Consider the following 24,170-nt stretch of genomic DNA (forward strand, 5'->3'; position numbering starts at 1 on the left):
CTCGCATCATACATCTCTTATCTCTGAAATGAGCGGTCCATCTCGTGCTGCGCTGATTGAAGAGATTCGAGCGTTCATCCCGCCGCTGGCGCAGCACCTGCACAAGGGGGCGAGCGGGAAGTTGGGCGTGTTCGGCGGCAGCGCCGAGTACACGGGGGCGCCCTACTTCGTGGCCATCAGTGCCCTGCGCACCGGGGCCGACCTGGCCCACGTCGTCTGCACCCAGGCCGCCGCCACCGCCATCAAGTCCTACTGCCCCGACGTCATCGTCCACCCGCTCCTGCCCAGCCGCTCTTCGTCATCTTCCTCCTCCGCTGGCGGAGACCTCACGTACGAGCGCACACCGCACACGCTGCACACGCCGCACACGCCGCGCGTGGTTCGATGGCTGACTGGGTGGCCGGATCGTGTGGGCGGCGCAGGGAGGAGGAGAGGCGAGGGGTCGACGCGGCCATGGAGCAAATAGGCGAGTGGCTGCCCAGGTTCACCGGTCTCGTCCTCGGCTCTGGCCTCGGCAGGTGAGTGCTGAGGCTCTCCCGCGCGCGAGCCAGTTGTCACTTTGTGTGTCGTGCGTGTAGTGTATGTAGTTCGTGTCATCTGTGTTGACGGTGAGTCGGGGACCGCGGTACAGGGACAAGGCAGTGCAACTTTGCGCCAAGAAGATAATCGAGCAGGCCAAGGACCGAAAGATGCCGCTCGTGATCGATGGGGACGGCATTTCCAGCGTCGTCTGCGTGTGGCCATCGCTCGTCGAGGGCTACAAGGTGGCGCCCTTCGCTTTTGGGCATTGCCCCGCGGAACACTGCGGTGTTCACCGCAACCTCTAACTCAACCTCTCTCTGGTGTGCAACGACGACAGGAGGTGGTGTTGACGCCCAACTTTCCCGAGTACCAGCGACTGTGCAAGGCGGCCGGGTGCGAGGAGGACACGCCGGTCATGGACCTCGCCAGAAAGTACGTCAACGACGGCCGCCACATCATCCATTGGCTCTCCAGCTGCAAGCTGACTGACGGTGGGCTCCCGTATCGATCAACAGGATGGGCAACGTGACGATCGTACAGAAGGGACAGACCGATAAGATCAGCGACGGGCGCATCGGTACGCACAACTTGATCGAACCAATTGGTTCGATCGAAACGGGGCCTCCCCGCGCGGCTGCTAACCGTGGCCGTCCGGACTGCAGTTGTGGAATGCACGGAAGCGGGAAGCCCGCGGAGATGCGGTGGGCAGGGCGACATCACCTCCGGCTCGATCGGCACATTCCTCTCCTGGGCGCACGCCTACAAGGAAAAGTACGTGGTGATGGCCGGCCATCAGCGCGCTCTCTTTTCGGCGCGGCTAACGCGGAACGATGGCGATCTACGCGCAGGGACTCGCTCAAGTACCCTCCCAACGTGCTGGCGGGCTACGCGGGCTGCCTGATGACAAGGGAGGCCAACAAGGCCGCCTTCGCGAAGAAGGGCCGCTCGACCATCGTGTCGGATATGATCGAGGAGATCGGACAAGTGTTTGCCGAGTCTCTGGAGAAGCATGCCAGCTCCCTCTGAAAGATGGAAAAGGGTGGAAGAAGCAAAAAAAAGGAGTTGCCAGGACCGGGAATTGAACCCGGGTTGTTGGTACCACAAACCAATGTACTACCACTATACTATCCCAGCGTACCGTGTCGACAACGTTTTCGAGAGCAAGCTAATTCCAATTGGGACTAGCATAATTGGGAAAATTTGACGGCATGGAAAAGAATGATTCCGGCGAGTGTTGATCTCGCGACCTCAAGCGTGTTAGGCTTGCGTGCTACCGTTGCACCACGGAATCTTCCTACATGCCCAACTGATCGCTGTTCCTACGACCACACGGGCCTCTACGGCCAGGAGGGCGTGATGCAACAATCACCATCAGCGTGCGGCGTGTGTGTGGTCCTTCGTCACTTTGGAAAGTCTCAGCAGTGGATGATGAAGGCGAACAGCCCTTGTTCTTTATTTTACTCTGACTGCTTAGTTGCGGCGCAGGATCTTGCCGAAGGCATAGTTCGTGACCTGCTCCGCCAGGTTCTGGCCGGCAATCAGGGCCGAGCGCCAGTGGACGCCGCCGTAGACGCGGCTGTTGTGCACCTCCTGGTAGAACTGCATGATCGAGGTGTAGGTGCGCGAGCCGAGCTGCGGCTGCGAGTAGGAGATGGTGCGGAAGTTGCCGTTAGGGGGCACGTCGCCGAAGGCCTTGATGAAGGCGAAGCAGGCTCCGCCGGAGCGGGCCGAGTGGCCGGACGGGTGCTCGGGGGTCTGCGAGGTGGTCAGCACGGGGGTCCACGACGGGTCGACGTAGGCGTGGGCCGGCGAGTCGGGGGTGACGGTGCGGTAGGCCACGATCGGGCGGCCGTTGTAATGGGTGTACTTGTAGAGCCAGTGGGTGGCATGGGCGTCGTGCGACGAGATGGCGGCCAGGGCGAGCACGCGGAGGAGGTCCACACCGTCAACGTCGATGCCCGAGCTCGACACATAGTCCATGGCCCAGCCGACCTGCGAGCCAAAGTTGCCGTCGTGGAAGCGGGCGATGGCGTCAGTCTCGGCGGTGCGGGCCGACAGGCTGGCGTTGCTGGTGCCGAAGGCATAGGTCTCGGCGAAGTCGGACAGGTGCTGGGGCGTGCCGGGGGCTGGCTGGGCGGGAACGGTGAAGAGGGCCGAGTCGTAGGCGGGGATGGCGAACGGGCGCACCTGGGGGTAGCCGGGCGAGTTGGGCTGGCCGGGGAAGTAGGGCAGGTCGTACTGGTACTTGTACCAGAAGGTGCTGTTGGGCACCGAGTTGGGGCAGGCCGCGGTGGCCGGGCTGGGCCAGTTGTTGCAGTTGTTGGGCGGGTGGCCGTCGTTGGTGCGGTTGGCGAGCATGCGGAGGCCCACGAATTCGCCGAGGGCGATTCCGTTGGCGGTCTTGTAGTTGTCGGGCAGGGCGCCGAGGTGGACGCTGAGCTGCGACAGGTGCGAGAACTTGAGCATGTTGCGGACGTCGGCGCTGGCGCTGGCCGGAATGAGACCGTTGAGCACCACCTCGGCAGCCTTGGCAGCGGCGGCCAGGGGCTCGGCCTTGTTGACGTTGATGCTGGAGGGAATGCCCGAGAGGTCCAGGTAGCTGGCGTACTCCGAGTCGTCGGCCAGGTTGGCGGCGTCGAACATGGCGGTGACGACCATGGCCCACGCACGCAGGCCCGAAGCGCCGCCGCCGGGGGCGCCCAGCACGTTGGTGGTGCTGTAAATCTTGTCGTGCCATTCGACGATGCGCTCGCGGGTCACGCGCTTGCTGCCGCAGTTGGACCCGGAGGCGATGGCGGCCGACAGCGCGAGGAGCGCGACGACGGCCAAGAAGAAGCGCTTGTTGGCGAGCATCTTGCTTGGGCTTGGTGGTAAAGGTGATGTGGTTTTGGTACAATAAAAATGAGAATGTCCGTGATTGCGCAACTTATAATTTGTTGGGTCTCAGGGATTGGGTGGAAGGAGTGGTTCCGATCACCAGCCTGGAATAGAATGAAGCCTGATTGGCCTATCGCGACCATCTCACTTCGACCATTTCCTTGCAGCGCACTCAACTCCAGGCACTCAAAAGACATCCAATCCGTCGTTGGTCTAAAAATGGCCACCTCAGTTGCCCAAAAAACACAAACCAACTCAGCACCAATTGGCGGCCAAGGCCCGCGGGCCATGATACCTTGCAACTCTCGTAAACGACTTGACTCGTAGCAGACCAACCATCACCTCTTCTCGTTGTGATCGCAACAGTTGTTTGCGTTCGTGCGCCAAGAAACTGCTCGAAAAACTACCGCACACCAAACACCAGGAGGCTTAAAACCCAGAAATTTCTCAATTCGTAACATTGGGAAAATTTGAACGACATGGAAAAAAATGATTCCGGCGAGTGTTGATCTCGCGACCTCAAGCGTGTTAGGCTTGCGTGCTACCGTTGCACCACGGAATCTTCCCTACAAGCTCGAAACCCCTCTCCTTGTGTTTGTTGCCCCCCTAACAGAATGCCGAGACATGTCATTTCAGGCCAAAGCGTGGTCTTGGTTCGAATGTAAGCCACTGTCCTTCGTTCTCTTTGCAATTCTTGGCCATTTTTCGGGCGCCGGGCTGACAACTGTGTTCCACTCGATCAGCCGTCACGGTAGCACATTCTTACGACACCCGTAGCTGGGATAGTATAGTGGTAGTACATTGGTTTGTGGTACCAACAACCCGGGTTCAATTCCCGGTCCTGGCAACTCCTTTTTACGATAGGTTTCCTTCACACTAAACCATAAAAATCTTCACACGCCCAGCCAGAGAACTAAAGGTAAAAAGTAAAGGGTACATTCGTTTCTGGTTACAGTCAAGGAAGGGGCAAAAATGTGTGCGGGGTGTGGTCAATCAGGCCTTCTGGAAGGCCTCTATCCGGATCATCCGCTGTTGGCCCTCGTCAAAGCGGCGCTGCCAGTCCTCCAGGGCGTAGTTGAGGAACTCGGTGGTCTTGATTTCGATGCAGTCGCCGTCCGAGTCGATCCACCGCAGTCGCGGCTGGCACTGGTGTATGCGGTTGATCTCGCGTTGCAGCCGCTTGACCGTGAGGGTCCTGCGCTTGAAGCGCAAGATGCTGATGTCGTCGTCGAACACCAGCTTCACCCAGAGGTAGACCGACGGGTAGAGCCGCGCGTAGCTCGAGTTGCAGTCCGGCGAGCTGTTGCTCTTGCGCACCGTCGGACGCCCGCGGATGCCGCTGCCTCCACCTCTGCGCGGAAGCGGCACCGCGCTCTCGGAGCCAAGCGAAAGGCTCTCACCCGACGTCTCGGGCGAGTAGAACATGGTGTTGGCATCGTCCGAGACCGTCAAGTCGAAGAACTGCTGCGAGTGCAAATTCTCGGGCACCGACGCTGACCGGGCCTCTCGCCGACACACGATGTCCATGGACGACTGGCGGAGGGGCGAGCCGTTGGTGCTGCTGCTGGAATGCGCGGCTTTGGTGCGGCGGATGGGACTGGGGGGCGGCGACGACGATGACGATGAGGTTGTTGATAGGGTGGACGAGGTGTGTCGCGAGGCAGGGGCGAGCCGGGCCATGGACTGGACTAGCGTAGCCCCGACTACCGATGACGATGGCGAGGCCAGTAGAGGAGGCGGGACTGGCGAGTCGCCGACGCCACCGAAGCTGTACCGCCGGGTAATGGTGGCCATGAACTTGCCCGATGAGGTCATCACAGAGGAGGACGAGGTGGTGGCCGAGAGCGTCGGCGAAATGGCGGTGGGCGGAGGCGCGTAGCCGTTGTGGAGCGCGGCCGAGTCGCGGAGCCAGCTGGTGATCTTCTTGACGTGGCCCACCTTGGTCACGTTCATGGCGCGGAGGTCGTCGCGCGAAAGCCCGACCAGTCGGCTACCGCACATGTCGTGCTTGCGGAAGGTGCGGGCGTACTGCTTGAGGTCGAGGGCCGCAAGCCAGGCCTTGACCTCCTTCTTCGACCACTCGCCCACCGGTTTGGTCTGGTATCGCTGCATGGTAACCGGTCTGACGTCGCACGACGAGAAGCTGGATGATGGAGACGAGGGCCGGGTTGAGGTGGTCGCCATGGCTTTCGTCGTTGAGAGACCTTGTGTGTAAAAGAGTTTGGTGGCGCTGTGGCGTTGATGAAACGTGGTGAGTGACAGAAGGTGATGGGTGATGCTGAGCGTTGGGTTGTGGGTCTGTCACGAGTGTGCTGCTGAAGTTGCGGGGATGTGCTTGTGCTCGCTTCTACTGAATACAAGAACAGTCTGCGCGAAAACAGACTTTAGTGCGCGCAGGTATCCGGGAGCTGCTCTGTCGCCGTGGTGTGATCAACCAATACGAAAGCAGATCTGTGGGTTACATTGCTCCGTTGCCGGATCTAGGCAGAAACTCAACGGAATTCCGGGGGATGACTCTGATTTCCCTATTCTAACCATTCCTTTTGGGGGCACGCGTGCTCCAAGTGAACTCTCGTCCCCAGCGCAACCACGCTACCTGGGATTTCAACTGCGGCGTGCCTGTTTCGGGTGCTCAGCTGTAACTAAGAAGAAGCGATCCAATGCGAAGCCAGAAAAGAATTCTCTGTTCGTCCTATACCTATCTAGANGCGAGATCTGTCTCTCATTGATTCCGCACTATAATTAATTCCACCAAAGCGTGATCACCAGGTGGTAAGGTACTGGGCCAGCAGATACCAGCCAAAGCCGCTGAAGAAGCCGCTGAGGCCCTTCTCCTTCCAGATGGCCGAGACCGACGAGGCCAAGCCTGCCCGCGTCGCCAGCATTGTGCACAGCAACACCTCGAGCGGCACCGTTATGGCTGTGTGCGCACCGCCGTCGACAAAAAAGGGTGAGTTTACCGTAACGAGCTCGTCCGGTTTCTAAGTCGCGGCGCATCTCAGACTCGGCCCCGAGGCGAAGGGGAGAGGAGTAACGAACCACCGGCGGCCAGGCACAGGGCCAAGTCCTCGACGTGGCGCAGGAACTGCTGTGCCAGCGGAGACAGGGCCTGGTCGTGGGTCACGGTCGACGGAAGCAGTCGCACGCGGAGTCGGAAGAAGAGGTCGCGCAGGCCACCGGCGGCAAGGAGGTGGGCGTTGAGGTGGGCGATCAGGACGAAGAGCGGCAGGGTCATGGCCGGGATGGCCTTCTTACGCGAGGGCAGGAACGAGGCCGGGATCTTGTTCCAGTGCTCGGGCTTGTTGTTGCGCACCCCGTACGCGCACAAGAAGAACGGAAAGCTCGCCTGAGCATGACCAAAAGGTTTTTCAGTTAGCGCAGGCGTGCGTGGTGAGTCGTGTGTCGTGTCGTATCGTGTGTGTGTGTCGTGTGTGCCGTGTGTGTGTCGTGTGTGGCGTGTACAGCATAGGCGACGGTCTTGGCGGCGAAGGTGACTGGTCGCATTATCTCGGCGTAGAGGGACGGCCTGAAGTCGGGGTTGAGCGCCTCCCGCACCCGCCCGTACAGTGTGTAGCCCCCGAACAGTAAGTCTGCGTTAAAAGCAATCACACATTATATTTAAATAAATAAATAAATAAATAATAAAACCAAATTGTTTTAATTCCTATAAATGGTAATAAATAAATAAAAATACACCACACGGCAGATTGAAATGATTGATGAGTGGACCGGCAAGGTCATACCTTTAGCGGATTCTATGATGGAAGACTGGATGAAGGGGACGCTGATGGTCCACAAGCTGGCGTGAGCGACGTGGAGCAGACCGTTGGTCGCGTCTGCACCGCCGCCCGTGAGGACGCTCAAAATTGATGTGAAAGGAGTGAAAAATGAGTGTTGTGAAGATTCTCCTCGAATGCCGGTGATCCTCGAAGCGTCTGCTATCCGGCTTTTGATGAAGGCGCGAATGAAGGGACGATCCCGCGCGGCACGCTCGAAGAGAACACGGGCCGGGGTGGCCACAAAGAAGTTGGCCGCCAGCTGCCCTGCTGCCGTTCGGACGTCCATCGTCTTTTCTACACGTATTTATAATTTATCCAGTTATTTCCTTTTTATGTATTTAAGTCGAAAATTGTAATGCCATTAAAAACAAAAACAAAAACAAAAATAAAAAGAACAACCAACAGTTTGGGCAAGGCTCATGTTTATTTGGCAGGCACTAACCGGTCTATACTGTCATCCAGAACGGGCTGAGAGATGACGCCGAGCTGTAGGTGAACAGAACAGACTGACCAGGGAGGAAGAGTCAGCGCCACAAGCCAGCGTCACCATCGTGATCCCAAGAGCGATGTTGAAAAGAGGTACCTGAGCAGCCGTGCTTCCGACGATCGTGGTATCCTTGGAGGCGGTGGTCGCCGTGGTTCCCACAACAACAGTGCCATCAGCTGCGCTCAGTGTGTGAGTGAACACACAACAACGAGGATGAATAAGGGGCAAGTGCTCGTACTCGCAGTGTCAGCGAAGGCACCAGCAAGGAGGCCAAGGAACAAGACAGCAAGGATGGATCTCTGCATGGTGCGGGTGTGGAGTAACTGGTGTTTAGGCTGGAGCTGTGGGCCGAGGTGAGCGACCCTAAATACCGACACCCTGGCCCTTTTGGCGGGCGGTTGGACGAAACCTGGGCGATCCTAGGACTAGGACTCGGGAAGTGGCAGGTCAAGCCATTCTTCTCTGATCTGATCTAGCTTTGACAACTTAAAGCTGTTTGTTTCCAGGCAAACTTGAGTGCTCCTCAAAAACGGGAATGTCACCTTGACAGCCACAGCCTGTAATAGTACAGTGGCTGTTGAGCACCTAGGGCGCCAGGTAGCAAGCTCTATTGAACTAGACCGATTTTTCATGATTGCCACGCGACTGCTCCTTTTGTGGATTTCTCCCTTTCGAGTCAAAGCCAACTTTTCTTCTCCCATCTAACGACAGCCACAATAGTTGGGGGGCAACGCAACCTCGTCCACGTTTTGTTGGGGGTGGGTCCATGCAAGGATCACAGTACTTTTCTTGAACCGGGCTGGGGAGGGCAAAAAATGGACATTCTAGTCGCAATTTTCTCATTGGCCGATTTTCTGCGCTGAAAAAGAGTTACAGGCCGCAGGCTGCGTGGCTTGAAACCGGTCGAATTCTCGAGCCCCCGCGCACGAGCGACGGCCGGTGCGCTGCAAACCGCACGCTTCCGCTTACGTCGGTTTGCCGCTTGCACGCTCCGATCGTGGACAAGATCACAGCTTGGTAGAGTGCCTGGCGCGGAGTCTGTGCCATGCGACGCCCATCCGACCCATTCTCAGGGGCGGGGAGCCACATTGGTCGTGCGTTGGACCGCCGTACAGGGCCTTCGCTGTCTGGCAGAGTTTTCACCCCAACGGGGACGCAAGCGACAGGGCTCTGCAGTGCGCCGATTGGTCGGTGGCTGGTTTAAATGGACTCTTGCCGGGTCCTGCAGATGTTCGCCATCAAGCAACGCAGTGATCCATCCCTACACTACACCAGTACTACGCCAGTGACTCGACCACCGATGAAGACCTGGATCAGCGTTGTTCTCCTCCTGTGCTGCCTACTGGCTGTCAGCACCCACGCCCAAGACAGCGACAGCGAGATGATGACGAGCAAGGGCGGCAAGCCCTCAGCTTCGGCTTCGGCCATGCCCTCAGCTTCGGCTTCGGCCATGCCCTCGGCCTCGGCTTCGGCCATGCCGTCCGCTTCTGCTTCGGCCATGCCATCAGCCTCGGCCTCGGCATCGCCTGCAAAGCCTTCCGCGTCGGCGTCTGCTTCTTCCAAGCCGAGCCAGTCAGCCTCGCCTTCGGCCTCCAGCAAACCTAGTCAGTCCGCCTCCCCATCGGCATCGACCAAGCCCAGCCAGTCGGCCTCTCCCTCGGCGTCGGCATCCGCTTCGGGCAAGCCGAGCCGGTCGGCCTCGCCGTCGGCGTCGAGTAAACCCAGCCAGTCGGCCTCGCCGTCGGCGTCGGCGTCCGCTTCTTCCAAGCCGAGCCGGTCAGCCTCTCCGTCGGCCTCGGCATCAGCTTCGACCAAGCCGAGCCAGTCCGCTTCCCCCTCGGCTTCCGTCAAGCCCAGTGAGTCCGCCTCTCCCTCGGTCAAGCCGAGCCGCTCTGCTTCTCCGTCGGCCTCGGCCTCGGCCTCGGCTTCTGCGTCGCCGTCGGCTTCGCCCTCTGCTTCCGCTTCTGCATCGCCTTCTGCCTCTCCTTCGGCTTCTCCTTCCGCCTCTGCTTCTCCTTCCGCTTCTGCTTCGGCGTCACCTTCTGCTTCGGCCTCGGCCTCGGCCTCGGCTTCTGCTTCGGCCTCGGCTTCGGCTTCGCCCTCTGCTTCCGCTTCGGCCTCCGCTTCGGCGTCGCCTCCGGTCGTCGGCTCGCCCCTCCCCTCGCCGCCGCCGCCGAGCCCCATTCCCACGTGCCCGCCCAACACGCGCCTGGCCGGCCTGATCGATCTCTACAGCGCGTTCATTCTCGGCAACCAGTCGTCCAACGCCACGTCGCTCGATATGATGAACGGCGACTTCGAGAACAAGCTTGCGGTGCGGGGCGGCCTGCGTCTGCGCAGCTTCGGCGTCAACCAGCGCGCCGTGTGCACGGCCGAGGAGTCGGCGGGCTTTGGCATCGTCGCCCAGGGACCCGGCCCCATCGACTTCGCCAACGGTCGCCTCTTCTGCGGAAACCTGCTCGCCTCGAATGACTCGCAGATCGTCAACCTGCCCTCGTTCGCCAACAACGCCGGACTTGTGGTAGCGCTCGATCGCCATTGGTTCTTTTTGATCATTCTGACCTGTGACTGATCACTTTCTCCCAATCAAGGTCGGTAATGTGACCGAGCGCAGCGGCATCAACTTCACCCTCGACGCGGCCGAGCTCAGAAACGTGAGCTCCAACTTCTGCAACTCCTCGCAGACCAACGCGACCAGCGCCGAGGTGGCCGAGTTCGGCGCCATCACCCTGAGGGCGACCGGTGCGGCCAACGAGGTAAGGCTTCCCTCTCTGACCTGCGGTTGAATTTTAAATCTCACCTCCGGGCGGATATCAGTCGTTCAACGTGCAGGCCAGCGATCTGGCCCGTTCCACGGGCATGCGCCTGGTCGGGTTCGGCAGCAGCACGGAGGAGGTGGTGATCAACATCGTGGGCAACCAGACCGCCACCTTCTCCAACTTCTTTGTCGACGTGGGCTCGGTGCCGCTCACCTCCATCATCTGGAATGTGTGCGAGGCCAACCTCGTCGTCATCCAGGGCTTCCAGTTCCCCGGTACGTCCCCAACACACACACACCACCACACACAACGAAACGGCGTAGAGTGCTCACTTGCTTGCTCCCAGGTATCCTACTGGCGCCCAACTCTGATGTGACGCTCCAGAACGGTCTGGTGCTGGGCCAGATCGTCGCCGCGACCCTGCGCGGCTCCGGCGGTGGCCAGATCAACGTCCCCTTCTGCCCTTGAAGAAGAGTGCTCGACGAGCCGCTACTTCAACCCCCATACTAGTCGATTACTGCTTGTCCAGCAAGCCTCGTTCTTTTTGCATTCTCGCGCTCTATCTCACTCTCCAATTTAGTTTTAACCACGTCATCGTAGCGATGGACCTTGTTTGCTTTTCTCATATCAACCCAACCAATAAACACACACATAACCCAATCATTGATGGATCGAGTTACACTGTAATCATGCTTGCATTCTTTGCATAATTATCAAATAGATATATTATCTCAGTTTTCAAATCTCGAAAATCCAAACAAACATTCCATGGAGAAGGAGAACGAAGAAGAAGTGAAGCCGTTGGTGATTACGAAGTGGTTGACGTCACGCGGCGTATGCTCGAGGCAGCGGGCCAAGAAATGGATTGCAGAGGGTAGAGTGTTTGTCGATTCCCAGGTGGCTGTCTTCTCGACCCAGGTGCGGGTAGCCTCTTCTTCATCATCGCCAGCGCTTTGCTCGGTGGTCGAAGTCATGATGGATCGACTCGATTTTAATCAGCGAAATCGCGATCGTGCGGCGATGGAACCAAATGGAAGCGATTCTGCGACTGAGGGGACACATGAAGGTGAATCGCTTCGTCGAGTGGTCGTATCGACAACGAGTGGGGCCACAGATGCGGGAATCGCGCCCTGCACAACCTCTTCATCTTCCAATCTTTTGCAGTCTACAACGTCATCTTCACTTCCAAGAGGCGAGAAGGAACTCTTCTATCTGCTCTACCACAAGCCTCGCGGAGTCGAATGCACCACTGACCCTCGCATCGCCTGCAGTTGGGTCAACCTCATCGACCTCACACCAGTTCCTCCTCAACCCACTGCTTCATCTTCATCATCTCCATCTTCTTCATCCTCCACTACTTCGTTTCCATCTCACGCCAAGCATCAGCTCATCTCGGTCGGCCGGCTCGACAAGGACTCCGAGGGCCTGCTGCTGCTCACCACCGACAGCTCCATCGTCAATCCGCTCATGCAGAGCGCCGGCGGCTACGAGAAGGAGTACGAGGTACTCCTCAACCGCCCGTTCGACTCTTCACCACCGTCATCGTCATCGACCACTTCGACCACTTCGACCACTTCGGCCGCCGGTGGTGGCTTCATCGCGCGGATGCGGCGGGGCGAGGCCATCAGGCGCGGGACGGTGGCCATTCTGCCGCCGGTGGCGGTGGAGCCCATCGAGCGGCCCGACAGCAGCGAACGCGCGTCGTACCGCGGCGCGGACGAGGAGGCCGATGCCAGCTGCCATTTGAGCGCCAACCAACGGATGAAGAAGGCGAGGAAGGAGCGGAAGAAGACGGCCAGGCGCAGGAGGAAGCTGGTGGAGTCTGCGACGACAAAGAACGAAGACGACGAGAATAGCGAAGACGAAGGCGAAGACGAAAACGGTGACAAACAGAAGAAGAAGAGAAAGAGAGGCGAGAGCCACGGCGACGAGACGACAATGTCGGACAAGAAGCGCAAGACGAGTGGCAGTGAAGAAGAAGAAGACGATGGTGGAGACGATCAAGAAGAAGGAGGAGAAGAAGAAGAGGACAATGACGAAGATGGAGGAGAGGGCACGAGGTGGTTCAGGATTGTGCTGCGCGAGGGCAAGAATCGACAGATCCGGCGGATGGTGCGGGTGTGCAGCGACCGCAACCTGATCGTGCGGCGGCTCATCCGCGTGCGCCTGGGCGCCCTCGGGATGGCGGGCGTGACCGCGCCGGGCAGCTGGCGCCACCTCACCCCCGACGAAGTCGCCGCCATCAAGCGCCAATGTCTGCCCTCTCAGGCCTCCTCGAGCTAATGCTTCAGCTTAAATATATTTCTAATTATTTATTATTTTTTTATTTATTATCTGTTTCCTCGAACTAGAACGGAAGATGGAGGGGGTGAAGGAAGAGGTGGAGGAGCTGCAGCGCCAGTGCTTCGGGCAGGCCACTACGGCCGCATCATCATCATCGGCATGTCGCGGGTTGGGAGATTTGTTGGCGCGGTACAAGCGGCTCGGCGAGGCGAGGGCCGCATGGAAGCGTGGGTGCCGAGATAGCGGCGACACTGGCAGCTGCTGGCGCATCGCCCGCCTCCACTACGCGCCTTCCAAATCACACTCGAGCGCCCTCCATCTCCATTCCGTTTCATCTCATCAACAGCCATCAGATGAGATTAAATCGCAAAACGTAGCGGAAGATGGCGATCCACGCAGCCATGCGAGCAAGGACGACTCCACACCAGTCGTGGCGCCGTCGCTCCCGAACGACAAGAAGGCGGCCAAGTACGCCATGAGGGCCTGCACGGACGACGCCAGCGCCCAGGGTGCGTGCACGCACCGCCGCACACGCACCACCGCACATGCATGAGTGAGTGGCTGACTGTATGGACCACAACAGGAGAGGCGTGCGTGGCAGCCGGGTGGCTCACCGGCGACCGGGAGTGGTGGAAGGTTGGCGCTCTCCCTCAGCACAGCACATGCGGCGTGCTGACTGTTGTGTCGTGTCGTGTGTGTCGTGTGTGTCGTGTGTGTCGTGTACGTCGACAGCGAGGGTGCAGCAAAGCCAAGTACCTGCCCTCTTGTGCGCTGTTCACGAGGGAGAAGACGACTCGCTTGTTGAAGGCCTGCGAGCAGGACAACGACGCCACCAGCTGCTATAACCTCGGTATAGAAAGCTTGGAACAAGCAGGCAACCTACACAGTGGCCATCGCCAGCGCTGACACGACACGACACGACACGACACGACACGACAGGTGCGTTGTCGATGTCGGGAGTGGTGGAAGGCGAGAAGAATCCCGCCCGCGCTGCGGATTTCCTCCGCCGGGCGTGCACCGGCGGTCACGCCGACGCGTGCTACAACCTCGCACAGCTCTACCGCAAGCAGATGATCGGTACGCGCCGTCTTCGTTCTTCTTCTTCGTTCTTGTTTGGCTGACGTCATCTTTGGTCGCAGGGACGGGGAGGGAGAACGCGCGGGAGGCGGCGCGCTACTTCTCGCTGGCGTGCGAGGCCGGGTCGGCCGCCGGGTGCTTCAACCTGGCCTACCTCTTCCAGCACGGCATCGGCTGCCCCCGCGACGAGTCCCTGGCCGTCAAGGTAAGTGCTGTGTGGTGTGTGTGGTGTGTGGTGTGTGTGTTGTTTGATTGTTAACGTTCTGCCGAGTCTTATGCAGGTGTACCATCGAGCGTGTGCGGACACCGACAAGCCGGTGGCGGACGCCTGCTTCAATTTGGGCGTGATGACCAAGCAAGGTAAGGACCGATCTGAGAACATTCTAGTTTTTTTTTGAGGTCTCGTGCGCGCCTCACCATCGTGCGTGTGTCGTGTTACGTGTCGTCGTGTCGTGTTCAGTGAGTCACTTCAAGCGAGCGTGCGACCTGGGAATGGCCGAGGCGTGCCGCTACGCCAACCCCGACATCACGAGCGCCGCGGACGACAACGAAGCCGAGCCCAACCAAGCCCACCAGCCACCAACCAACCCGACCACCACCACCGCCAAGTAGTACAGCTGTCGCGTCTTTTGATATATTACAGAGTGACGATGATTACGATGATGATGATGGACACGTTCTCTCAATGTCACTTGCGTCGGCCGATGATGGGCGGCAGGGTCTTGAGCGCGCGCGAGGTGGAGTCGGTGACGGAGGTGATGGTGGTGTTTGGTGTGAAGGGCTGCACCAGGCCCGAAGACTTGGCCGCCGACGGGGAGAAAGACGCCGGCGGCGATGTAGAGAGCGGCGACGACGATGAGGGAGAGAACGAGCGCGGCGACAGAAGCGGCGACGCCCCGCGCGGCGAGCGTGGCGACGACGGCGAGAAGGAGGCGGCGGCGGTCGACACGGGCAGGGCCAGCAGCGGCGAAGGCGTTGATGGCGTCGACGTCAGCCACGACACCCGAGGTGCAGCCGCCGCCGCGCTCCCTTCCTTCTTCTCGGCCGACGTTGGCTGGACCTCCGCCTCTTCGTCGTCCGTCGTCGTCGTCGGAGGCCCGGGCTCGGGCTGGGGCGCGGGCGCGGGCGAGGCCTGGAGAGACCGGGCCGAGCGAGGGGGAGGTGGTGGCCCGGCTCGCTTGGTGGCTGGCGCCGTGTTGTCGGCCTCCTTTTTGTTGTTGGCCGCTTCTTCTTCGACGCTCTCGGGCGTGGTCTGACTCGACGACGTCGTCGTGGCGTCGGGTTCATCTTGCTGCTGCTCCTTCTGCTGTGCCTGCTGCTGCTCGCGGAACATGAACTCCATGATGACGGCCTTGCGGAACCGATCGCGCTCGGTGAGGGCCGACCTGAGCCTCGCATCCTGGGCCTGCCTACGTTCAGCCGCCGTCCCGCGTCTTACCATCTTTTCTCTTCTTGCCACGTCCTCCATCTTTGCTTTCACTTCCCCCCCACGCGGCTCTGTTCTTTACGCGGTAGCCTCACCCGCCAGCAGTCAGGCCACGTAATATCCGTAATATCGTAATATCGCATTCTTTGCATTCCAATGCAATATGTAGCGCGTGATGTACAGGACATAGTCCAGACCTAAGTCTCTAGAAGTGTAGGGTGTACCCCGCTGCTCATCAGAAGAAGCGGGAGAAGAAGCCCTTGAGCCCCTTTCCCTGGGTGTCGGCATCGTCGCTGCCGGTGCGGGCGGTGGTTGCAGCGGAGATCGAGGCGGAGGCGGGGCTGCTGCCAGAGACCGAGTCCTCGTCAGCGACCCGGAGCTCGACGGCGCGGATGCGGTCGTAGACGCCCTCGATGTACTCGCGTGGCAGGCCGGGCAGCATTGCGCTGAAGTGCTCCTGGAACTCGTTCTTCTTCATCTTGCGCGACACCCGCGGGTTGTGCAGGTCTACACGCACAATCGACCGCACACGCACACACGCACACGCACACGAGAGAGCTCTGTAAGTGCCAGGAGGAAACGGCGGTATAGGGTGATGATGAAGGCGGGCGGGTACCAGTGTTAAGCATGAGTATGGAGTAGGCGGCGATGTAGGGGCCTTCGGCATTCTTGAAGAGGCGCTCGGCCTCGACTTTGTTCTGCTTGTAGTACGCCATGGCAAAATCTGCACCACACACGGCGCACACGCGGCACACGCGGCACAGAGAAACGCGCCGGTGAGCATCCAAACGCTGGCGGCGGTCGAGCTTGAGATAGAGCGGACGAGAAGGATACCTTTGAGAATGCGACGAATGAACTGAGACGAGCCCGGCAGTTTGACCCGCAGGAGGAGCTGGCGGAGGGCCTCGTCGACGGTCAGGTCGTGGAAGTCGATCCCGCTCATGTAGAGCTGCGCCACCGACGAATAGAAGTCCATCTCCTGAAGTGTGGGCAGCGCAAAGAGTCAAGACACGTAGCCAAGGAGTGCCGTGTGTCGCATCGTGTGCGCGTGCGCGTCTGAATTGAAGAGCCGGCTTCGTACCAGCTCTGGTGCATCGACATCGTCGAGGATGGTCTCCTCTTCTTTCGAGCAGTCCTTTGCCCTGCGGCCGAGCGTCCATCCTGAGTCATGGGGCGAATGAGACTCCTGCTGATCGGTTCGCTTCCATACATGCAGACACGCCGCATCACCGTACGTACCGATGCTCTTCTTGTAGAGCCCGGGCGTCTTGCTCAGGAAGTCGGCAATGGCCTGTGGCTCGGCGCGTAGGACCCGGTGCTCGACCAGGTAGTCGATACCCTGCAGAGCGCGACGAGGGTCAGGGGTCAGCAGAAAAATGCTTGAAGATGGAGATCAATAGACATGTCGATTGATGAATGAATGAACGTTTACCAGATTCTGGTTGAAGAGCTCGCAGCCGCGGCGGTGGTGGTCGAGAAGGGTCGCCCAGTGCTGCTCCCATGAGCTGCCCTCGGCCCGCGCCTCCAGCGCCTCGGGTCCGAAGCGGTCAAGGCAACGAGCGCGCCACAGCAGGCGGTCGTCCGTAGCCACCCTTCGCAGCGTACGACACGCAGCGGCCGTGCGGCACAGGTCGGCCAGTGCCAGGTGGCTCAGAACGCTCACCAAGAGCTCTGCATTTGAATTGTGTAGGATTAATTAATCAAAAAAAGAATGGGATTGAGGAAAGGGGAGATGGCGAGGTACCTTCGGGCAAATCCATCACGTGCCCAACGGACACAATTGCAGAGGAGGAGGAAGAGGAGGAGGATTGCAGGCTCATCGTGGTAGCGTGACGTTGTGGGTTCAAGTTGTTGTGTTCTGGGTCCGATTGCGCGTACATCGTTACCGCCGTTCTACGTCGCTGGCCGACGTCAGCACTTTCCTTCAACGAATATAAAAAAATAAAGATAAAGATAAAGATAAAATCTTATTTGTACATTGCATAATTCGGTGTTACACGGTATTACAGGCCGACGTCTTGGTCGTCGCCCACCTGCTGATCGAGGAAGGCGACGATGGTCTCCATGGTGGGCCGCTTGTCGGCCGACGCGTGCCAGCACTTCTTCATCACCTTCTTGAACTCGAGCGGGCAGTCGTTGGGGATCTGCGGTCGCTTGCCCTCGAGCACGTCGAGCGACACGCCCATGAAGTTGCGCCCGGCATAGGGCTCCTTCCTCGTCACCACCTGCCACATGACCACGCCGAAGGAGAACACGTCGGCGCGCTCGTCGTACTTCTCCCCGCGCAGGATCTCCGGCGCCGTCCAGCACGGCGTGCCACACCGGGTCATCGTGGCGTTCTCCTCCTTGATGCGCGCGAACCCAAAGTCGGCCACCTTCACGTTCCAGTTCTCGTCCACCTGTACACACATCCATCAGCATGGGTTAGATGTGACGGACAGACAATAGCAAGCGCGTGGTTAGACGAGCGTACGAGCAGATTGGAGGGCTTGAGGTCGCGGTGCACGATGACCGGGTGGAGCGAGTGCAGGTAGTTGATGCCCAGCGCCGCCGACCGCAGCATGCGCATCTTCTGCTTCCACGTGAGCTTGATGGTGTTGTTGGCCAGGATGTCCCTGAGCGAGCCCTGCTTCATGAACTCCGTCACGATGCACAGGTTCGGCTTCTTCACGCACGCCCCTGACAGACGGAGAAGATCGCAACGTGAGAGTGCATCATATGTGTTGTGACACAACGGAATAAGGTTGTTGTCAGAGTGTGTAGGTACCGATGAAGAGGACGATGTTGGGGTGGTGGAGCTCCGACAGGAAGGCCATCTCCGCGCGGAACTCGAGCATGCGCCGCTCGTCCAGCTTCTGCTTGATGAACCGCTTCACTGCTATGTCGACGCCCTTCCACTTGCCGCGGAACACCACGCCGTAGGACCCCAGGCCCACCTGCTTGCCCACCTGGACCTCAGAGAAGTCGATGATCCAGCGGCACAGGTTGGCCGACGTGAGGAAGGTGTCCTCCTTGAACATCATGCCCTCACCCACCGCCGTCTGCAGCTCGCCTTCGCCGCCGCCGTGGTCGTCGCCGGCACTGGATCCGCTCATGGGCTCGTCGATCGACTTGCCGCTCTTGTTGTTGCTGGGGTGATCGCTTGATGTGTTGTCGTGCGTGACGCCGCCGAAGAAGCGGCCCTCGAGGCCATCGACCTTGAGCTCATAGAGTTTCGCCCCTGCATTATCATCGGGAGCGACATCGATGGCACACATGTCAGTTCATGCTACACCTTAAGGGTGGTCTTGGTCGGCTGGGCGAGTACCGCTGGGAGCGTCGGGAATTTCGAATTTGCCCAGGCTCGCCATCACCCGCGGCTTCTGCTCGCCGGTCTGGTCGTCCTTGACCCTGTCGTGGACGGTGTGGCTCAGCACGATCTGGCCGCCGTGGGTCATGGCCGTGATGCGCGCCGCGGCGTTGACCACCGGCCCGATGTACTCCACCCGCCGCGTCATCGGGTCGCGCACCATGCGCGGCGTGCCCATGTGCACGCCCATGCGCACTCTCAGGCCCTTGAACAGCACCCTGTTGTGTGGAGGCTGGTGGTCAAACCACCTGGTTCAGCGATGCTGAGCAAAAGGGGCAAAGCGTACCGATCGTCGGTGTCGCCCCACTCTTCGGCCGCTCCCGGGTGCTCCAGCAACGCCTCGGGCCACTCCACTGCGAGCAGCGCCTTTTGCACATCACTGCACCAGGCGAGCGCATCGGCGGCCTGCTGGAAGGCCATGCAGAAGGAGCCCTCACCGCTGTTCCGGTCCCGGATGAACACCACCTCGTAGCCGCGATGCCGCTTCAGCGCCTCGCGCAGGGCGTCGTTGTGGAGGAGCGTGGCGTCGCGCATGGCCGCCGCGTTGAACTCCCACAGCGACGCCGCGCGTGTGATGTCCGTGAACACGATCGCCACCTCGCCCTCTGGCGGCTTGATCCCGGCTGCAGTGCCGGCTGCCGCTGCTTCCTGCGAGGTCGACGAGTTGGATGACGACGAGGTGCCGGTGGAGCCCGCCGATGATGGAACTGTCCACGAGCCGTACATGCTCGACGGACCAGCCTTCTTGCCGCCAGAGTGGCCCGACGACGAGGAGGAGGTGTGGCTGGTCGAAGTGGCGCCGATCGAAGTGTTGGAGTCGCCGTGCATGGCCGACAGCCGCGTCATGATCTCGAGGAACGTGGGCCGGATGGTGGGGTCCGAGTGCCAGCAGCTGGTGATCAGCTCCTCGAACTCGGCCGGGTGGGTGAGGCCGGCGTCGACGGGCATGGCCGGCCGGATGCCGTCGCGGATCACCGCCACGGCCACGGCCGCCGGGCTCATGCCGAAGTAGGGCTGCTCGCGCGTCAGCAGCTCCCACAAGATGATCCCGAAGCTGTACACGTCGGCCAAGATCTAGTCCACGTCAAGCGACTCGTTGAGCACCTCGGGCGCGGTCCAGTGCACGCTGCCGGCGATATCCTTGCCCGCGCCCTTGGCGCTGACGTCCTCCTTGAACTTGGTGAGGCCGAAATCGCTCACCTTGGCGTTCCACTTGGCGTCGAGCAGCAGGTTGAGCGACTTCAGATCCCTGTGCACGATTCCTGCACAAATCATCGGGGAAGAATGAAGCGCGATGAGCAAATGGAATGAAGGGCGAGGTGGTAAGGTGGCGAGAAGGTGGCAAGATCAGTACCGGAGGAGTGGAGGAAGTGCATGCCCTTGGAGGCCTGGTAGGCCATCTTGGCCTTGAGCACGAACGGCAGCTCCGGGATCAGCTCGTTGTGCAGCAACTGCACACACCACCAAAGGATTAGTTTAACCGCACCACGGGTTGATCAGCTCACTAAGGCGGAAGGAGGAAAGGGGAGGGAAGCATTATACGTCGAAGAGAGAGCCGAGGGCCATGTACTCCATGACGATGCACATCTTGGGCGCCTTGGTCGACGCCGCCATGAAGAGCACCACGTTGGGATGCCGCAACGCCGTCATCACTCGCACCTGTGCCGTCGCCATGACGGTGATCAGCTTCATTCCAAAAAGAAGCAAACATGTTCGCTGGGTTGCGAGTAAGCGGGGGAGGGGGCACGAACCTCGTCCTTGAAGCTCTTCTCCATGTCCTTGGTGATCTTGTCCGACGCCATGACCTTCACCGCCACCTCGGTTCCCTTCCACGTCGCCTTGTTCACTTCGCCATATCTGTACCGGCCCATCAAGGGACACCCAATGGGTCAACAACCAGGACCAGGCACTTTCTCTGAAAAGCTACAGTGGCAACGTACCCGCCGGCGCCGAGCTGCTCGCCGATCTCGAGCTCGTCGTAGCTGATCTCCCAGTCGTCCGACTGTGTGCCCTTGCGCTTGATGACCACGATCAGCACCACGATCAGGCACACCAGCAGGCACAGCACCAAGCCCGCCGAGGGGATCACCACGCCTGCCCACACATGGTCAGCAGTCCGTTATAAGGCCCCGAGGAGCTTGGCCACGATGTGAACGCACCGAGGACAATGGGCAGGGTCGTGTCAGACGAAGAACCGACCAAGCTCTCGCAGTATTGGCCCTCCCGCCCGCTTTGGCACACACATCCGTTTTCAACGCACGAGCCGGCGTCCGAGCACAGCTGGCCGTCGAACACGCAGTTGGCCACTTGGCTCACGCGCAGCCCCTTGCACGTAAACTCCCTGAGCTGGTTGAGGAACCGAGCCTTCAAGGCCTCGTTCGAGATGGTGAGCACGAATCCTTGCCTGTGGTGCGGTTTTGGGTCAGAGTCTCGGACAGATGAGACGTGCGTTCTGGCGTCAGGAGGGAGTAGAAGTGCGGGGGCGCGTGCCTGTTGGCAACCTGAACTGGCGCTGGAGCGGTCTGGGCCCAGTACAGGAAGTTGGCCAACGCTGCCGCTTCGTCGCAATTGCTCATCGAGCTCTGGCGGTAGATCACCGACGCAAAGGCTGCCACAGGCCAGCTGCCCGGGCTCGACCCTGGTCCAATCATTGGAGAGGGGGGACAAATGGAGGTCAGCACCAAACATCGGCCACGAAGCCAGAGGACGGCGTTCACGCAGAGTACCCAGCAAGAGGCTATCGGAATGGACCTCCGTTTGCCCGTTTGCCGTCATGTCCTCCACAGCACTGCGCACCGAATCTGCGCTGGCGCTCACCACTACGCCCGACGATTTCCTGATCGCCGCCGCCTTCACTTGCTGGGTCTGCAGTTGCACCGTTAGTCAGCCAGTCAGTCAGTCAGTCAGTCAGTCAACGAAAGCCGGGCCGACGCCAGGGCAGGGGCTGGTACCTGGCGGATGTCGCTCACCGACCAGAAGGCGAACGAGTATGTGATCGTGCGCAGCGATGTCATCGCATCCGTCGTCACCTCCACCGATCGATTGTCGCTCGTGTTCTGCACCGGAAACGACACCAGAGCACCTGCTCCCACCTGAAAGAGAGAGGCCGCCACCGTCAACCATCAACCATCGCATTCCAATCTGTGAGCGACATTCAACAACGCGGGCGGGCCTACCTGGGCGGCGAAATCGGGCACCGTGGCGTTGAGCACCGTCGTAAACAGACTCGTCAGCCCTGTGGCAACCGACTGCGTGATGACGTAGATGGGTTGCGAGGGCAGTACGGCGACCACCTCGGCCGAGTTGAGGGCCTGAATACGAGGGTCGTCCCACATGGTGATCTCGTTGAGGTAGATCCTCGCGATGGTGTCAAAGTCCAGCACCAGCTCGAGCCCGGCCAGCTCCGGGATGTTGTATGCTGCGGGCGTGGACAAAGTGCGAGTGAGTTGTTGCTCAAAGTACAGAAGAACGAAGAACGAATGAAGAAGGCGCGCACCGGGTGCCATTGCGTAGGCGGCCATCGGCAAGAGCGCCGCATCGCTCATCTGGCCCACCCACTCCTCCGACAGCCCGTCGTTCACCAGGCCAAAGTCCACGTCGTACGTTCTCAACTGCTGCTTGGCATCGTAGGAAGTGCCCACGTAGTACTTCATCTTGGTGTCCAACGACGACCAGGCCACGCTCCACGACGTGATCAGCGACAGCGGCGCGCCCAGGCCGATGAGATAGGCTGTCGAATAGGCCTGCTGCCCGTTACATCGCACCGTGTTGAGCAGACTCACGAGCCGCTCTCGCAGGCTTACGTCGAGCGGCGCCACGTTGATCTTGGTCGCTTCTGTGCTCGCCCTGTTGTTGTCGTCATGGAATCCATCAGGTTTAGTGCATTGCGCAGCGTAGTAAGTGGAGACGTACGCGTCGTTGGTCTGCACCCAGGCCACGAAGGCCAGCAGCTCCTGGATGTTGGTACAGTCGCTCGCCGTCACGTTCTGCTTGAGCGACAGGTAGCTCATGTACGCGATGGGCCACGAGGCATTGCCTTTAGCGTCCACGATGTCGATGGTGAAGTTGCTGCTCCCGTATTCGACGCCAAAGTCGGCCATGGCCGACTGCACGGATGCCACCGACGGTCGCACGAGCTTGCCGGCCTTGTTGATCATGTTCATCCACTTGAACGGCGACGACACCGTGTCGGCATAGCTCATGAATGTCATGCTGTTGTCGTTGGCCTGTACATTCCAGCAACAAGGGACCACACATGCAGGGTGAGTAGACCCAGCAATGTCGACCCAGTGGCGGAGGTATGGGCACCTTGAGCCAGTTGAGCCGAGCTGCGGTCGAGCTGCCGGCGGAGACGCGCTGTGCGGGCGGCATGCCGGCCCAAAGGCGGTTGGCCGCAGCGAGCGCCGTCTTGAACTCGACGCTGAAGCTCTCCAGCGCCAGCTTGAGCACCTCCACCAGTGAGATGGCTGAGTTTTCGTTAATTCCGATGACGATGGTTGTGTTGGGCAGCTTGTTGGCGATAGTCGGGTTGAGGTCCTTGAGGCGCTGGTCGTTCCAGTGGGTGACGGTGCCCAGCCAGATGAGGCCCAGCGTCTCCCTGTCCACCACCTGCCGTCCACTTTTGTTACCAAGCTGCCCGAGCCCTCCACGTAGAGGCTTGTCCCGAGGCCGCAAGGTAACGTACGATGTTGGGGTCGGTGGGGCTGAGGGCGGTGATGGTTGTAGGCCATACAATGGCCTGGCCCACAAGCGGCAGCTGAGCGAGGCCGCCGTACTGGGCCGACAGCTGAGCCGACAGGCCTCTGTCCAGCACCATGAAGTCCTGGATGTGTGCATTGCACAAAAGAAGAAGATTAAAGCCGCCCAATTTCAATTGAAAATGCCAATGGAATCAAAAGTAGCAGAAGATTTCGTTTCCAAAACGTACCGCAGTGCCATTTGTGTAGTCGGATAAGGCCTGCGTGATGCCCGAACCTGAGTAGGAGACACTACGTGGCCAGAGAGTAGCGGGAGCGAGGTCATGCTCAAGATTAGAAAAATGACTGGCTCCCGGCCGTTTCCGCTTTCTTTGGGTTTCCTAACACGAGTGTGTGGTGCGTTCTTGCGCCCTAGCGCAACGGGTCCAGACCCCGTGGGCCAGGAGGTGGTAGGACGGTACCTGATGTCATCGCGGATGAAGAGGTAGGCCGGGCTCCACTGATTGAAGACGGAGACCACGTTGGGCGAGCCGGCGCCGTACAATTGAACCCCGTTGGCTACCGCCCCCCCCCGCAGGCGATCACGGTGAGGGACGTGGTCGTTCACAATGAAAAAGTTGGACGGACGTGGTCGGTTCTACGATACCATGGTAGGCCACCAGAAGCAAGACCAGGCTGAACAGGAATACGCTGGTGGTGCGGCTGAACATCTTGGACACCTCTTACACACGGCGCTCGGACACCTATCTGCTTCTTCTTGCCGTTTTGTGTTGTGTTTTATGTTGTGGTTGTTGGGGTGTGGTTGTTCCTGCCGCAGTTCGTGTCAGGAGTGCAGCGCTGTTACGAAGACCAGTGGTGCTACCGGAGTCTTGACCTCGCGCCCCAATTGGTCCCACTTATAGGAAACTCCCAAT

The 24,170-nt window shown here is 59.8% G+C and overlaps 10 protein-coding genes and 1 pseudogene across 10 annotated transcripts; 5 read left to right on the top strand and 6 right to left on the bottom strand.

Annotated features, from left to right (window-relative positions):
• Positions 1-28: 28 nt before the first annotated feature.
• ACA1_261480 (carbohydrate kinase protein) lies at positions 29-1,548 on the top strand (the record flags this gene model as incomplete). Its single annotated transcript, XM_004333693.1, has 7 exons — positions 29-330; positions 423-518; positions 632-764; positions 860-954; positions 1,038-1,099; positions 1,185-1,293; positions 1,371-1,548. 7 exons carry the CDS (start codon positions 29-31, stop codon positions 1,546-1,548), a joined length of 975 nt encoding a protein of 324 aa, XP_004333741.1.
• Positions 1,549-1,992: 444 nt separating this feature from the next.
• ACA1_261490 (uncharacterized protein) lies at positions 1,993-3,375 on the bottom strand (the record flags this gene model as incomplete). The annotated part of the gene is made up of 1 exon (XM_004333694.1): positions 1,993-3,375. The coding sequence occupies one exon, from the start codon at positions 3,373-3,375 to the stop codon at positions 1,993-1,995; it is 1,383 nt and encodes a 460-aa protein (XP_004333742.1).
• A 1,017-nt stretch (positions 3,376-4,392) lies between these two features.
• ACA1_261500 (SAM domain (Sterile alpha motif) domain containing protein) lies at positions 4,393-5,583 on the bottom strand (the record flags this gene model as incomplete). Its single annotated transcript, XM_004333695.1, has 1 exon — positions 4,393-5,583. The coding sequence occupies one exon, from the start codon at positions 5,581-5,583 to the stop codon at positions 4,393-4,395; it is 1,191 nt and encodes a 396-aa protein (XP_004333743.1).
• A 578-nt stretch (positions 5,584-6,161) lies between these two features.
• Positions 6,162-7,464, bottom strand: ACA1_261510 (uncharacterized protein; the record flags this gene model as incomplete). The annotated part of the gene is made up of 4 exons (XM_004333696.1): positions 6,162-6,319; positions 6,439-6,745; positions 6,862-6,989; positions 7,143-7,464. The coding sequence occupies 4 exons, from the start codon at positions 7,462-7,464 to the stop codon at positions 6,162-6,164; spliced, it is 915 nt and encodes a 304-aa protein (XP_004333744.1).
• Positions 7,465-7,601: 137 nt separating this feature from the next.
• On the bottom strand, positions 7,602-7,970 carry ACA1_261520 (uncharacterized protein; the record flags this gene model as incomplete). Its single annotated transcript, XM_004333697.1, has 3 exons — positions 7,602-7,664; positions 7,762-7,841; positions 7,925-7,970. 3 exons carry the CDS (start codon positions 7,968-7,970, stop codon positions 7,602-7,604), a joined length of 189 nt encoding a protein of 62 aa, XP_004333745.1.
• Positions 7,971-8,965: 995 nt separating this feature from the next.
• Positions 8,966-10,892, top strand: ACA1_261530 (uncharacterized protein; the record flags this gene model as incomplete). The annotated part of the gene is made up of 6 exons (XM_004333698.1): positions 8,966-9,521; positions 9,548-9,855; positions 9,923-10,186; positions 10,257-10,421; positions 10,483-10,699; positions 10,771-10,892. The coding sequence occupies 6 exons, from the start codon at positions 8,966-8,968 to the stop codon at positions 10,890-10,892; spliced, it is 1,632 nt and encodes a 543-aa protein (XP_004333746.1).
• Positions 10,893-11,484: 592 nt separating this feature from the next.
• Positions 11,485-12,707, top strand: ACA1_261540 (RNA pseudouridine synthase superfamily protein; the record flags this gene model as incomplete). The annotated part of the gene is made up of 2 exons (XM_004333699.1): positions 11,485-11,526; positions 11,589-12,707. 2 exons carry the CDS (start codon positions 11,485-11,487, stop codon positions 12,705-12,707), a joined length of 1,161 nt encoding a protein of 386 aa, XP_004333747.1.
• Positions 12,708-12,783: 76 nt separating this feature from the next.
• Positions 12,784-14,396, top strand: ACA1_261550 (Sel1 repeat-containing protein; the record flags this gene model as incomplete). Its single annotated transcript, XM_004333700.1, has 7 exons — positions 12,784-13,216; positions 13,291-13,343; positions 13,440-13,557; positions 13,677-13,784; positions 13,847-13,989; positions 14,066-14,144; positions 14,245-14,396. 7 exons carry the CDS (start codon positions 12,784-12,786, stop codon positions 14,394-14,396), a joined length of 1,086 nt encoding a protein of 361 aa, XP_004333748.1.
• Positions 14,397-14,542: 146 nt separating this feature from the next.
• Positions 14,543-15,040, top strand: ACA1_261560 (uncharacterized protein; the record flags this gene model as incomplete). The annotated part of the gene is made up of 1 exon (XM_004333701.1): positions 14,543-15,040. One exon carries the CDS (start codon positions 14,543-14,545, stop codon positions 15,038-15,040), a length of 498 nt encoding a protein of 165 aa, XP_004333749.1.
• A 405-nt stretch (positions 15,041-15,445) lies between these two features.
• On the bottom strand, positions 15,446-17,090 carry ACA1_261570 (Sec7 domain containing protein; the record flags this gene model as incomplete). Its single annotated transcript, XM_004333702.1, has 7 exons — positions 15,446-15,717; positions 15,827-15,934; positions 16,045-16,189; positions 16,292-16,371; positions 16,450-16,549; positions 16,643-16,881; positions 16,955-17,090. The coding sequence occupies 7 exons, from the start codon at positions 17,088-17,090 to the stop codon at positions 15,446-15,448; spliced, it is 1,080 nt and encodes a 359-aa protein (XP_004333750.1).
• Positions 17,091-17,213: 123 nt separating this feature from the next.
• Positions 17,214-23,966, bottom strand: ACA1_261580 (annotated as a pseudogene).
• Positions 23,967-24,170: the final 204 nt, after the last annotated feature.

This window comes from Acanthamoeba castellanii (assembly GCF_000313135.1).
Source record: "Acanthamoeba castellanii str. Neff unplaced genomic scaffold scf7180000084769, whole genome shotgun sequence".
Lineage (NCBI taxonomy): Eukaryota > Discosea > Longamoebia > Acanthamoebidae > Acanthamoeba > Acanthamoeba castellanii.